Consider the following 13,212-nt stretch of genomic DNA (forward strand, 5'->3'; position numbering starts at 1 on the left):
AGTTGAGATGTCTGAGGACGCAGTCAGGAGAGCAACCTCCAGTTCCCTCTCTCAAGTGGTGTATTGGGTTGGTGGATAGTTAGCAAGCATAGTCACTTACATTAGCACTCGTTAAATCTTAGCATGAATCAAAAGGCTTGTAGAACTATTTGCACCCCAACGTGCCACCGGACTTCCTATCCCAATGTCAACAACTCAACCTCGGGCTTCGCGCCACTGAAAGCACAATAGCTAATCTTCCCAGACCCAATCCTCTCCGAAATCCCATCTTTATCCCTCCTCAGCAACAACACATTGCATACATCAAATAGGCTCACACCTCCAAATCTGCCCTCATCCCACCAAGGGTCTCCATTCTCGTTTGCCTTGTCGTCGCTCGGAGTTGCATCCTCGTTTGGCACCGGAGGGGCTTTTCTATTAGGAGACCACTCCTCTCTGAGAATCATTTCTTGCATCATCTGAGGATCTCCGCCCCAATACAAGTTCCAGCCAATTGGCGGCGGCGCAATGTGAGGTAAATTGTCGCGAGAAATGGCGACAATAAAGTAACCCTCTGGACTCTCTTTCTCTATGCTTTGCGCAAAATCCAAGTCTAATTCTTGGTGAAGGACGTTGAGACTCAGAAGTCCGGCCCGGTATCCCTGATGGTAGACGACATGCTGCCATGGTCGTCGCTCGTTCGCCGAGCGGTCTTCGTCGTTGAGGCCGATTTGAAGGAAGTTGTCACTGATGGGAGTTTGAACGGGCCCCAAGTCTCTCATGTCGCAAAACCGTGCAGATACCATGCGAGCTTCGAGATGCAGCTTACCATCCGTAGACGGAAGATCAATGATAGGCTGACCTGGGAGAGAGATTGGATAGTTCAACTTGACTTCGGGATATGCTTCATGAACGAAAATATGCTGATTTCGAACTTCGTCCTTCTCAAAAACCCAGCCTCGCTCTTGATAATCGAGATGGAAATAGTCGCTAGGGTGAGGCTCTCGCAAGATGGTCCCAACTTGACGCAATCGACGAGCGAATTCCTGAATCTCCTCTTTAGTTCTCTCCTCGAGGGTAAACTTCTTCATGGACTCTTCAAAAGTTGACTCATACAGCCATCGCACCATGGAAGCTGGTGGAAAGCCAACAGCGTTGTGCCAGCCTCTGCCGCGGTACGAGACATGCCCTTGCCAGGCAGCCCAGGTCCAACTAGGGAACAAGGGGGTACCATCGTTCGACACGCGCCTTTCGAGTGGTTCTTTGGGCTGCCACAGAAGAGACTGGGTGAATGCAAACTCTGGCAAGCCGTACCAAAACTTGGTGTTGGTTCCTCGCCGGATCAGGTCGGCAATACCTACAAATGCGTTGACGGCATCTGACTGCCAGGTCATGTTACGCGTCGTGTAAACATTGACACTCTGAATGTACGTGTCCCAAAGAGTGAAGCCATCAATCATAGGTGCATCCAGGGACTTATCGCTCGGGATAATCTTGTGCTTGTACAGAACCGCCTCCGCAACGGAAGCTTGAGCTGGCGTGAGTTCTTCTCCCACCATGATCGTAATACCGTCATCTGTCTCGAAAGCTTTGTTGGTATGCCTCAACTGCGTACGATCACTCCATACGCGAATCCAGATATCCTGAAGTCGAGGGACCTTGGAGCTTAGCTGAGATGCGTTATTCAGCGGTGTAGGCTTGTAATCGGGGTCTGGGACTGCGACCATGTCTTCAAATGCAGCTCCATGTGGGCATACAAAGCACATTTGAGACGCTGTAAAGAAGACGGCCTTCCGAGAAAGAGCCCTTTCCTGGAATGTCCATGCTCTTGAGTTCCAAAGGCCATCTTCAACCTCTGAATGCCGTAGTCGGCCATCATACAACGCGACTCCGAGTGGCATTCCCTGGATCTTCTCCAGAATCTGAGCCCGAGAGCGAGGCACGCCGACTCCCGGAAGTCCGTCTGTGGGATTGGAGTTTGTTGAAGCCATGATTGTAAATGATGCATTTCCGTAAATAGTTCCCATCTTGGATATGATTTGAGCCTTGTCTTGATCGTCGTCTTGGGTGATGCAGAGGGCGTCTATCCAGATGTACCGGAGGCCAACCTCTCGCGTTACCCTCATTGCGTCCAAAATGGTTTGTGGTAGGTTGGATGTAGCATCCGTTAAGCCGCCTGGAGTTTCTAAGCCCACCTTAGTGTCTGTTGTGTATTGTGTTTGACTTCCATTTCCCCACACGTACGAGAGACAAGCGTATTCGCAGGGTATTTCCACTTCTCGGATACAGTTGTCGGCCGTGTCGACAAGTCTCAGACTTCCCATCAAGGGGGAGATGAGTTCTTCTTGGTCCTCTCCTTTCATACCGTGAGTCTCGTCACAAATGTGTAGCCAATTCCTCAGTCGTGTCATATCAGCAACATCCTGTTGAACGACAAGCCCCTGAAGCGGCCGTGGCTGGTCATCCTGCTCAGTCATTTTGTGCAAAATGAACCTAGGATTTTTCCTTCGAGTTTCATCAAGAATCTCAACCTCTAGACGGAGCGCATATGACGGACCATCGTCGAGAACATTCAGGTGGAAGCTCATCGATTCAAGCTCCTCTTCAGGCACACCCTCCAACAGCTTGTCCTCGGTGATCTTTCGACGCATCAATCTGCAGAAAGCACATGATGTTTCCTCCACCAAAATCTTTGATAGTCCGAGCAATAATATGCTGGTTCGTCCTGGCTGTTGGTTTCCAGGGAGACCGCGCTTTGATAACAAGGCCTTGAAATCGATGTGTCGACACATGCCGCAAAGATAATTTTGGTCGTCCTCTGGAAAGACTGGGGGGTCCGGGATGAACCACTCTTCATTGATGCCCTCCGCATCCGAAAACAGTCCCCACCGTCGCACATATTGATGGTGTTTGTACTTGTTGAACTGAGCCACGTCGGAAGTGTTGGGCTCTGTCTCTGACTTGTTTTCTTCCTCGTTTTGGTGGATCCAAATGCTGATCTGGCCCAGCTGCTCATCTGTCATGCCATCAATATCCCTCTTGTCACTTTTGATGGTATCATCTAGCTGATCCAAATTTCTCTTGCCGTGGTTCCGTCGGATCTCCCCCCAGTCTCGTATCATCGCCTCCACTTCAGCGCTGTGACCCGAATGCTCGCCATCACGGTCCTTGAAAGCCTTCTCAAAAACTGTGATGGTTTGATGATTGTTGATGTTCTTGGTGACCAGGTTTCGGATTGGTGGCGCCATGTTGACACATGCGGATGAGTACTGGAGGAAGCGACCCGCCTCTGGCCTCGTTCTGTGGCTTGAGAAGCTAGCACAGGAGTCGCAAAGACAACGGGCATGCCATGCACAGCTTATTGGGCGTTTCTCTGTCTGCGACTCGCAAGATGAAGGAAAGTAGCACAAATGCAGTAAATGCCTCAGCTTTAGAAGCCCCGCTTCCAGTGTTTTACTAGCTATCCCTGTCATCATTACTCGTTTCACGTCGGTGAGATGTAGATGGGGGCCGTAAGCAACGGAGACGCTAAGGAAATAGGCAACCGAACTATCATTAACTGGCTCCCGATTGTCGTATAGAACAAATTGGATAGGGGGAAAGTCATTCATGCGCGTCAAAATACGATATCACTCTAGGCCTTTTCCGCGACGTCGGCCTCATCACCACCCATCACACCATCGCCACCCTGATTCTTCCTGTTCCTGATAGCTTCAACTTCCTTGTGAAGACGCGATTCGCCCTTTCGAGTCTGCCAGGGGCGAGGGCCATCCTTACTAAACATGATCTCGATTTCTTCAATGGTCTTGCCGCAGGTTTCGGGATAGAGGAGGAAGAACCACCCGGCGGCACCCACGCAAAGGACGCCAAAGACGATGAAGATGCGCCACTTGATGTTGATGAATGCCGGTGGGAGGAACATGTTTAGGGCGAAGTTGAAGAGCCAGTTACCCAGAGCAGCGATACCCATGCCCGTTGCTCGGGTTCCCAGTGACCAGACTTCGGCAGCGTAGATCCAGCACACGGGTGCAAGAGTGAGGGCGTAAACAACAATGAGGAAATAGGAGAACACAATGACAGCGTTGGCCGGGGAGCCTGAGCTGACCTTGAAGATGATGTTGTGGTTCGGGGGGTCACCGACACCTTCTGGGACAGAGATGTAGTGTGTGGCCATGGTACCTCCAACAACAAAGTGGCAGAGGCCCATTCCCAGGGCTCCGTAAATAAGCAGTGTGCGACGTCCAAAATTGTCGACGAACGGCGTGATCAAGCCGGTAAAGACGATGAAGATGGCATATTGGATTCCAGATGTGATCATAGCGACGTTGCCGGTCAAACCTGCCATCTGAGCGATATACGTAAGATAGTCTAAGATATGTGTCAGTAAGTTCATGATGTTTTCGAGTTAATATGATCATCCCAGGCACTGTGTAGCCGTGAAGCCGATCGTGGTCCGGATAAAGATGGTGGGGCCGGAAGGGGCCGCTCCGTCCCGAGCCCGGAAGCGGGGCCATCAACTCAGAGACCAAGGCACTGTGAATCCTTCCTTCAACAAGGAGACCAAGGAAAGGTCTGTGAACTTACAAACGATCGTATTTGCACCCGCGAGCTGCTGCCATGCCTGAACGGAAAACCCAGCGAGAGTTCGCTTCCACATGCCCCGGAGGACGAACTTGCGCCAGCCCGGAGCAGCTTCTCGTTCAGCTTGCATTGTGGTGACAATCTCTTCCCACTCGGCGATAACAAGAGGATCATTGGTGTCTCCTTTGGCGTGGATCCGAGCTAGGGTGTTAACAGCCTCCTTCTCTTGGCCAACCTTGGCAAGCCAGCGAGGTGAGTGGGGAAGAAACGGGAGACCCGCCATGAGGAACACAGCAGGGATGAACTGCATTGCCCAGGCGGCACGGAATGAGGCGGGGCCTTCGATGAAGGTGCATCCATAGCCAAGAAAGTACATGATCAGGATGCCAAACTCGACGGCCAGCTGTTGGATGATAATGATGGAACCACGACTCTCCGCTTTGGCAATCTCGGCAAGATACACGGGGACTTGGGACGAAGTGATGCCGACGGTGAACCCATTGAGCACACGGCCAACAATGAGCATACCGCTGCTGTTTGTGGCGACTTGGACGGCGGTACCAACAAGCCAGAAGAAGGTCGCGAAGAAGATGGAATCACGACGACCGAGTTTATCAGAGATGACACCGCAGAGGGCAGAACCGACGACGGAACCGGCCGACATGCCCGAGCCTATAGCTCCTTGAAGGGCGCCAGCCGGATTATGGAAGTATTCGATGTATTGCTTGCTCACGACGATTGCAGAGATGGACGAGATATCAAAGCCGAAGCTGAGCATGACGCATTAGTAGCAGCGACAGCAGTCCAGCACCGACGGGCTGACATACAGCATACCGCCACACGTGGCGATAATGGCAATGAAGTGGACATTGTAGATTTTAGGAAAAGACGCAAAATAGTCTTTGGTCATGGTGATGATCTGTAGCTGATCGATCTTGGCATACAAGCATAGGGTCCAAGACGATGCCCAGGCAGGACGCAGTGGAGATGGCTTTGTCTTATACAGGACCATGTCCCTTGTGCGGAGAAGCTCAAAGCTACCCCGCGAAGGTTCCGTGTTTACAAAGGTCCCACGTAGAATCCACGTTCTGATCTCCCGGAGGGACATCCACTCAAAAGCTGGGGAAAATCCGGGGTGGTGTTTGGGTGTGACTGCTCTATAGCCGCTCCAACCAGGACCTGGTTCCGTCGACATGTTTTACGTTGCAAGATCGTCTCTACTGCTACACAAAATGCGTGACAATTGGTGGGACATTCTCCAATGTTACATCTACTCGGGCCTTTTTATGGGATGGCGTGAGTAGGCATCGACGATTTGACTGGGGTGGCCAATGGGCAGCTGGACCGTGGTTCCTATGGTTTCCTCGTGACTATAAAATCAGTAGGAACGTGCTTTGCATGGTGAACGTGTTCTTGTAAGAGGATGATGATACTGTAGGATCTGTAGGAGACGCTTCAACCTTTCAATGCAGTGATTGGGCTGCATGAAAGAGCTGAGGCCACGAGTTCTGATCGATCAGTGCACCTCTTCAGAGGCTGCAATCATGCCACTAGCCTCTTATACAGTGCATGCCGGCTATACTGAGAATACTATGATGTGAGCAAAACCCATGACCCTGCCGAAGAAGATGTGTAAAGCTTCTGGAAGCCTTCTATTGCGAGGATGTAGCCTCCTACAAGGACTCCCTAGCTACTGCCCTGATAAGGTCTATAAAGGCAAATTTATAATCGTATATCAGTACAGGTGCAAGGAAGAAAAGGTTTCCCTAGTTCTAGCCAGATTTGATAGGCCTGATTGTGATGCCTGTTTTTTTTTTTTTTTTTTCATTGCCTAACTTCTAGACGGATCTACTTCCGCAATCTTTATTAATGTATGGCGGCATCATAGCCCAGATGTAAAACCCAGTAAATGACTGAGCTCAAGTCAAAATAATCTCAACTACCCAGGCGGCTAATATCACGATACCTACATTTAGTTTAAAGTCTCGAGCGGCAGTGCACATTGTTTTAACTCATAGAGGTGTGTAGATAAGGTCTGTACCTCTTGCCTCTTTGCTCTGCTCTTTCATGACCCCAGAAAACCCCTAAGCATGCTATGCCGTCAGCCGGCAAGCTTGGATATCGAAATCACAGCACTTCGCTTCCCTCGAGCTCAGGTAGTGGTAAACAGATCAACGCTTCAGAGTCGTGCGTGACACATCCGAGGAATCCCGGTCCCCTCGCTTCCAGATCCGTAGTGGACAAATGTATACATGCAGGGCAATATGCGGTGTTGGAGGTGAAGAGTAGTACAATGTTCGTCGCCCACATATGTCAATGAACGTGATCTTTGTTATGATGACCGATGGCTTCTTCTGTAATCGCCACCAAGTTCACAAAAAATGTCCATCGTTCCGCACTCAAGAAATTCTGAGATTTGTCAGTTTGAGACCGGGTGGATTGCACTGATGTGTCTGCTGTAGGCTTACTGTCACCATCTATGTCTGACGTCATGAGGCGCTGAAATGTCTTAGAAAATTTGTTCACGTGGCATATGTGACAGCAGAATCCTTGAGACCAGCAACCGTTTCTTCAAGTACAAAGTGTGCGAAGCGACAGAATGGACCATTGTCAAGGTGACGATGACTATGTCCTGGGTCGAGATATTTCCGACTCAATCAGGCACGGCTAATCATCCTGACCGAAATAATTCCGGAAGAGAACTAATCATACACAGGCTTGATGCCCAACACCTGTTGTGGAAGCTTCACAACAGATACACGTTGCATCCTGCGATTCCCAAGTCTGACCATATGAAAATAGCCGAAGTCGGGACTGGCACAGGGTACGTATACTTGGAAGGCACGGAATCACCGGTTAAAAGGACTTCTTAGTATTTGGCTGTTTGACTTGGCACAAGACCTCCCTGACACCGTCTGTCTCCACGGATACGACATCTCTCCCCGCCAATTTCCCTCTAAGAAGCTATGGACTTCCAACATCAAGCTCAGCCTGATGGATTCTCTCCGTGACCCACCCGAAGCCCTCCATGGGAAGTACGATGTCGTGCACCTACGCATGTGGGCAAGTAACCTTCGAACGAGGGATGTGAAGCTTGTGATTCGCAGCGCCTCCAAGTTGCTCAGTAAGCTTGAAACAGCAACTTGACCATTATTCAGGGGGGGGAGGCTAATCAACACAAACTTTTAGAAGCTAGGGGATATCTCCAGTGGGAGGAGGCAAATCTTCTGAATCAAGATGTGCGAAGTTTGGCAGGGAAGGACTTTGAGGCCCAAGTCAACAAACTTTTCGTATCCGCAGGCCTTGACTACAGGTACTTTCCCCTCGGCGACATTCGGCTGAAATACTGGCTACTGACCTTCAACATAGCTGGGTCACTCATCTTTCCTCTTCTCTATCGTCCAGTGGCATGACCATCATCGAGCACAAAGAGCACCCTTTCGCACCCGGGCTGATTCAGATTGGTACTAACACATACCTGATGGCTCTAAAGGAGATTCTGGCAGGTATCAAGAGGACTGGCTCTTGCACAGACCACACTCTGTTGCAGACTTGCGAAGAGGGGCTGGACAAACTCATCACCTCGCGAACTGACGGATTGGTGTACAACTGGGGCCCGGTTTCGCTGCTGGCACAGAAACCTCATGCTGCTCAAATGTGACTTGCCAGATGTGAGAAACTGGGATTAAGACTCTAATTGGACAGGGAATTTACTGAATCGTGTGATAAGCTGGCAACCATAGCATCATTATTGGTGCACAACAAGTAGATGGCGATGCCTATACTCAAATATAGTCAAGTATGCACTCTTTTTCGTTTTTTTACGATGTACGCTACATACCCTAAGTTTACATGGTACCACCTAATGAGGGAAAATTCACCTCTGAAGGCAGTGACAGCAAGAGATGATGGCATCGTTTGGCGATGGCAGGCATCCGTGAGATATCTCACCACCCCAAGGCTTATATTAATAGAAAGGTCTATAGTAAAATATATCTATGCCAGGAGGTCTCCTAGAAGCTTCTTCGCCAGGGCTGTGACAGACTGAACCACGGGGTACTGGGGGAAACGAGGGTTGTAGACCTAATACCTTGTTAGCGCGGTGGAATCAAAACGAATTGAGGCACTTACAGATTGGCAGACGCCGTTGAACTGTCCTCTGGAAGCCTTGAGCAGAGAAAGCTCGTCACCGGGAACGCCAAGCTTGACCAACTCGCCCGACTGAGAGACCTTGTTCCAACCAGGTCCAGCAGCGGGGTTCTTGATCCAGGCAACAAACCACTTGTGGATAGAATCAGCCAAAGCCTGCTGAGCGTCGGTGACGCCCTGGAGAGAATCGAAGCACTCGTTTCCGCCATGGAAGAAGGGAACTTCGGTTCCATGTGTAGGCGCAGTGTTGGGAGGACCGACGACGTTATCGTAAGCCCCAAAGAAACGGTAGACCCAGGTGTCCTGTTGCTTGCTTCGGACATCGAGGAAGTAGTCGACGGGGCAGTTGAAGCGGGCATCGCCGTACTGGGCACCGCTGCGAAGGGACTCGCTTGCGTAATCCGAGGCCTTGTATGCGTTTATGAGCAAATTGTCGGGAATATGAGCGCTGTCAGCGTCAAAGGTGTTGATCCAAGAGCTAAAGTTGCCGTTCTCAGCGCCGTAAACAAGGCTGAAGATGGTTCCCTCTCCGTTGGAAGTGCCAGTTAGCAGGGGAACGTGTGAAGCATAGCATCCGGCCGAGAAGCGCTTAGCATAGTTGGAATATCGAGTGATATCATCAATAACGGGAGTGAACCACGTGTTGAAGGTCGAGTTGAAGTTGGCAGTCTGGAAGTCGTAGACGTTGACGTCACGAAGACACTCGAGTTGGCCATTGCCCTTGGGGCAACCGACCTCCTGGGCAACGGCGTCGAGGGCCTGGTTGACGGGAGCATAAGCAGGTCCCGATACGGCATTGGCGCTCATCTCGACAGCACCCTTGAGGAAGGTGTTGGGATGGTTCCAGAGGTAGTGGTCGACTTGGACGGCGCCGGAGGAATGACCACCAAAGACGATGTGGTCGGGGTTACCACTGAAGGCTTTGTCATGTTAGCCAAAGTATTCATCCAGGCGAGCGTATCTCCTTACCGCGAATGTTCTTGCGAATCCAGTCCAGGGCCTTTTCCACATCCAAGATGCTAAAGTTCTGCGACTCATCGGGGTTGCTATTCTTCAGCTCTACAGAGTTAGGCGAGGCGAAGATGCTCTCGCGGGTGTTGAAGTTGACATAGACGACGCCATTGCGAGCAAAGTTGGTGCCTTGGATCTGGGGGTTGCTGTTGGAGCCAGTGACCATGGCACCGCCATACATGTACACAAAGACCTGTAGAATCGATCAGCCTAGAAACGACATGTTGTCTGCAGTCGGCACTTACGGGCAGGTTCTTGCCCTTGGAGGGTGCCCAGATGTTAAGGTTCAGGCAGTCCTCATCTTGTTGGGTGAAGTGGTCGTTGGAGATGGCCTGGGGGCATGTCGGACCGTACGAGAGAGCCTTGAAAGTGGACTTGGAGTTGGGGAGATCCTGAGGCGCACGCCATCTAATCAATCGTCAGCATGATGGGCAGGTGAGAGTGACGTCGAGTATCAGGATACTCTAGACTTACCGGTTGTCTCCACCAGTGGTCGCAGCAAAGGGAATGCCCAGGAAGACCGAGTTACAATGCTCGTCTTGGAACCCCTTAATCGTGCCCTGCGGAATAACAGCGCTGGGCACCTGCGGGCGACTAGGAGGACAAGCAGCGGCCGCTGTTCCAGAAACGAAACATGAGGCAGCCAGAGCTAGACCTGTAGCGGTCGTGATCACATTGACGAGTCCCATCATGATGCACTGGTCGCTGATGGCTGAAACCTGAGATGCAGAAAGGGACAAGATCGACTCCTCCTTCACATGGAATATTTTTTTTCAGCAGCAAGCAGGCTCAGACTTTTTAATAATGGAAACTCCCCAGATGAAAGGGTAATATCCCCGAGGAGCGGGCGGTGCAGGAGCCTCTAACTAGATGCAGAGACGGTGAGGGTTCCAGAAAGTGGAGAGAACCATGAACAGCCGGGATGTTCTTCGGCAGAGCTAGGGGGGCAATGTTACCCGCCTCGCTGCACGGAAGACTCAGCTCAGGCAATCATGGTACGCTTTGACGTTTGGTAGCCGGAGATAATCGACAAGTTGAGGCATGGGTCATGACTCTGCCAGGTAAAGATCCCAGCCACTCTAGTGCGATAGCTTCCTCAATAGGCAGTGTCAAGAGCCCCTGCGTCGCTAGTTTGAATGGCAAGACTTCGGGAGGACGTCGGAACGGCCGGATGAGCTGAAATATCACCCCGACGGTTTGTGTGTGAAGATTCCATTCCATGGATTGTTCGATGGATGCTTACGGCCAGGGATACTTCTTGGCTCCGATCCATTGACTCTTCGCTAAGCGATCAAGTCCCTGCTCTCGAGAGGTGCTGAACGAAATCTTGGTCATCAAAGCGCCAGATGTTATGCCCAAGGCGAGGGATTTTCCTCAAGATACCATTCTCTTTCGCCATCAAGTACCTCTACCCCGAGTCATTACCAGCTTTACCAACAAAGTGAGTACCTTGACTCGATGTCAAAGTGATCGGCAGACAAATATCCAAAATGGGAAGACCAAGGACCGATAAAAACTAGAGAGTGGATCGTTATGCAGCATCACCACAATTTAGAGTTCAAGACCCTGGAGGCGTTCATCAGAAGCATGGCCGTTCCTGGATTTCATCATCTTTTGCAGAAAAATGTCCATGGCTTGGCTTGCCTCGGAATACTGCGGTGGATGGACGCTTGGGGACACAAGCAGCAGCTATGGCCATAATACGGTCTTTATTACAATCGTACCATTGCTTGAGTCTCGCCTCTCTTAGCTCACAGCGTGGAGCCAAGCCAAGATGCACCGAAACTACGCCGTCCTTTCACGTAATAACTCAGCTGCATAAACACACACAGCTGACGGGCTTCCCTAAACACCGAGAACTTGGTCAGCTAATGCACGATCCCTGTACCTCTCGGTCTACGGCATGGAAGGTCAGGGGCCCAAGGCTAAAACACAAGCAAAACGGAAAACGGCGACTGACCTGCAGATCAAAGGAATAAGACCTGGGACCCCCTCCACCGGCCTCTCCGCGTGTTGGTTCACTTGCACATCTTGAGTCGCAATGGCAGAGGGTCTCGGTCAAGTGGTATGTGCAGTTTGTTCCCCGTCGCTGATCCCTAGGGTATTGATCGTCTTCGCTAGATATCGTGGTATATCTGCACCGTGGTCGCCTGTCTCTTTCTGGCCGCCCGGTTGTGGATCCGATTTCGAAAGTTCGGGTCACTGGCGGTCGACGACGGACTCATTATACTGGCGACATGTTGTCTCATCGGGGACTTGGTTATACAGCAGCATATGTGGAATCTGGGGATGGCTGAGATTCCAAAGGCGAGCAGGGAGAACTTTATACAGATTATGAAGGTATTCACTATCCCTTTGGAAGAATTTTTGGCAATGGCATCTGACTCGTTATGAAGATGATTGTTCCCGGATCGATTCTTTACGTGTCTTCGCTATGGGCCATCAAAATCGCCCTCGTGCTCTTCTACAAGCGACTCGCCGCGCCAGGAACGAAACTACAGATTATTTACAATATCGCCCTCGGCCTTTTGGTCGTGTTCTGGACCGTCATCTTCTTTCACATTATCTTTCAGTGCTTCCCGCACGACAAGAGATGGTCGCAAGATCCCGATTGTACGCACAATATGACTAGGTGGGGGCGATGTGATGCTGACGACTTACAGATCAGTGCGATCCGCACAGCGCCGAGATCAATTACTGGTTGACGATTATCTGTAAGATGATTCACTTGCAGCATTAAATCCCACCGACATGCTAACATTTCTCCAGTAAATATCGGCACTGATGTTGCCAGTGAGTAGCCAAGTTCTCGCAGCCGCCGTCTCCATCTAACACCCACCAGTCATCAGTCTGCCCATTTCCATGGTCCTCCAGCTCCAGATGAAGATGAAGCAGAAGCTCGGTGTTGCAGCCATATTTGCGCTCGGCTTCTTTGTCGTGATCGCAAGCAGTGAGTATAGCCCTCACCCTCACATCGCAGGGCCTGACCTGTGCAGTTATTCGAGCATACTATTCGAAACGAAACGAGACCATGTTGACGTGCACTGTCTCCATGATTGAGACCGCTGTCGCAATCATCGCCACATGCCTTCCGCGTACGTCCTATCTTCCAGAATTACCTCCAGTGTAGCTAATACTAACTTGGACGCAGCGCTTCGCACCCTTCTCCTCGGACACATGTCCTCCGCCGGAACTGGCTCCAACTACGGTCATTACGAACTCTCATCGGCGGGCGCAAACCGCAGTAGACGAACACAACAAAGCCGTATCACAACCAATGTCGTCGGGGGAACAAGTAACCGAGACAACGACTCGCAGGATGAGCTGGTCAAGGAGACGACGAGTCGACCGACCGATAGGACAGACAAGGCAGGAATCACGGTCAACACGACGATCCAGATGCATCATGGAAGGGATGAAAATAGGAGATCGCGGATGGAACCTGGGGATTTCGCTTAGACAGTTTGAGGCCCGCCTTTGTAATGTTTAATG

General features: G+C 50.9%; 4 protein-coding genes and 1 pseudogene across 5 annotated transcripts, besides 1 other annotated feature; 2 read left to right on the forward strand and 3 right to left on the reverse strand.

Moving 5' to 3' along the window:
- Window positions 1-176: 176 nt before the first annotated feature.
- On the reverse strand, window positions 177-3,227 carry NCS54_01384700 (HET domain-containing protein; the record flags this gene model as incomplete). Its single annotated transcript, XM_053159018.1, has 1 exon — window positions 177-3,227. One exon carries the CDS (start codon window positions 3,225-3,227, stop codon window positions 177-179), a length of 3,051 nt encoding a protein of 1,016 aa, XP_053014993.1.
- A 386-nt stretch (window positions 3,228-3,613) lies between these two features.
- Window positions 3,614-5,470, reverse strand: NCS54_01384800 (MFS domain-containing protein; the record flags this gene model as incomplete). The annotated part of the gene is made up of 3 exons (XM_053159019.1): window positions 3,614-4,347; window positions 4,564-5,330; window positions 5,388-5,470. The coding sequence occupies 3 exons, from the start codon at window positions 5,468-5,470 to the stop codon at window positions 3,614-3,616; spliced, it is 1,584 nt and encodes a 527-aa protein (XP_053014994.1).
- A 1,647-nt stretch (window positions 5,471-7,117) lies between these two features.
- Window positions 7,118-8,221, forward strand: NCS54_01384900 (Methyltransf-12 domain-containing protein; the record flags this gene model as incomplete). The annotated part of the gene is made up of 5 exons (XM_053159020.1): window positions 7,118-7,221; window positions 7,277-7,384; window positions 7,434-7,684; window positions 7,750-7,873; window positions 7,930-8,221. The coding sequence occupies exons 1-5, from the start codon at window positions 7,160-7,162 to the stop codon at window positions 8,219-8,221; spliced, it is 837 nt and encodes a 278-aa protein (XP_053014995.1). The 5' UTR covers window positions 7,118-7,159.
- A 335-nt stretch (window positions 8,222-8,556) lies between these two features.
- Window positions 8,557-10,472, reverse strand: NCS54_01385000 (annotated as a pseudogene). Its single transcript has 5 exons — window positions 10,195-10,472; window positions 9,966-10,128; window positions 9,679-9,913; window positions 8,692-9,629; window positions 8,557-8,643 (listed from the first exon to the last, which is right to left on the reverse strand).
- Window positions 8,557-10,472: a sequence feature.
- Window positions 10,473-11,761: 1,289 nt separating this feature from the next.
- Window positions 11,762-13,179, forward strand: NCS54_01385100 (Hypothetical protein; the record flags this gene model as incomplete). Its single annotated transcript, XM_053159021.1, has 8 exons — window positions 11,762-11,785; window positions 11,842-12,060; window positions 12,117-12,333; window positions 12,384-12,434; window positions 12,490-12,513; window positions 12,563-12,670; window positions 12,717-12,815; window positions 12,872-13,179. The coding sequence occupies 8 exons, from the start codon at window positions 11,762-11,764 to the stop codon at window positions 13,177-13,179; spliced, it is 1,050 nt and encodes a 349-aa protein (XP_053014996.1).
- Between the last annotated feature and the right edge of the window lie 33 nt (window positions 13,180-13,212).

This window comes from Fusarium falciforme, chromosome 12 (genome assembly GCF_026873545.1).
Source record: "Fusarium falciforme chromosome 12, complete sequence".
NCBI lineage: Eukaryota > Fungi > Ascomycota > Sordariomycetes > Hypocreales > Nectriaceae > Fusarium > Fusarium falciforme.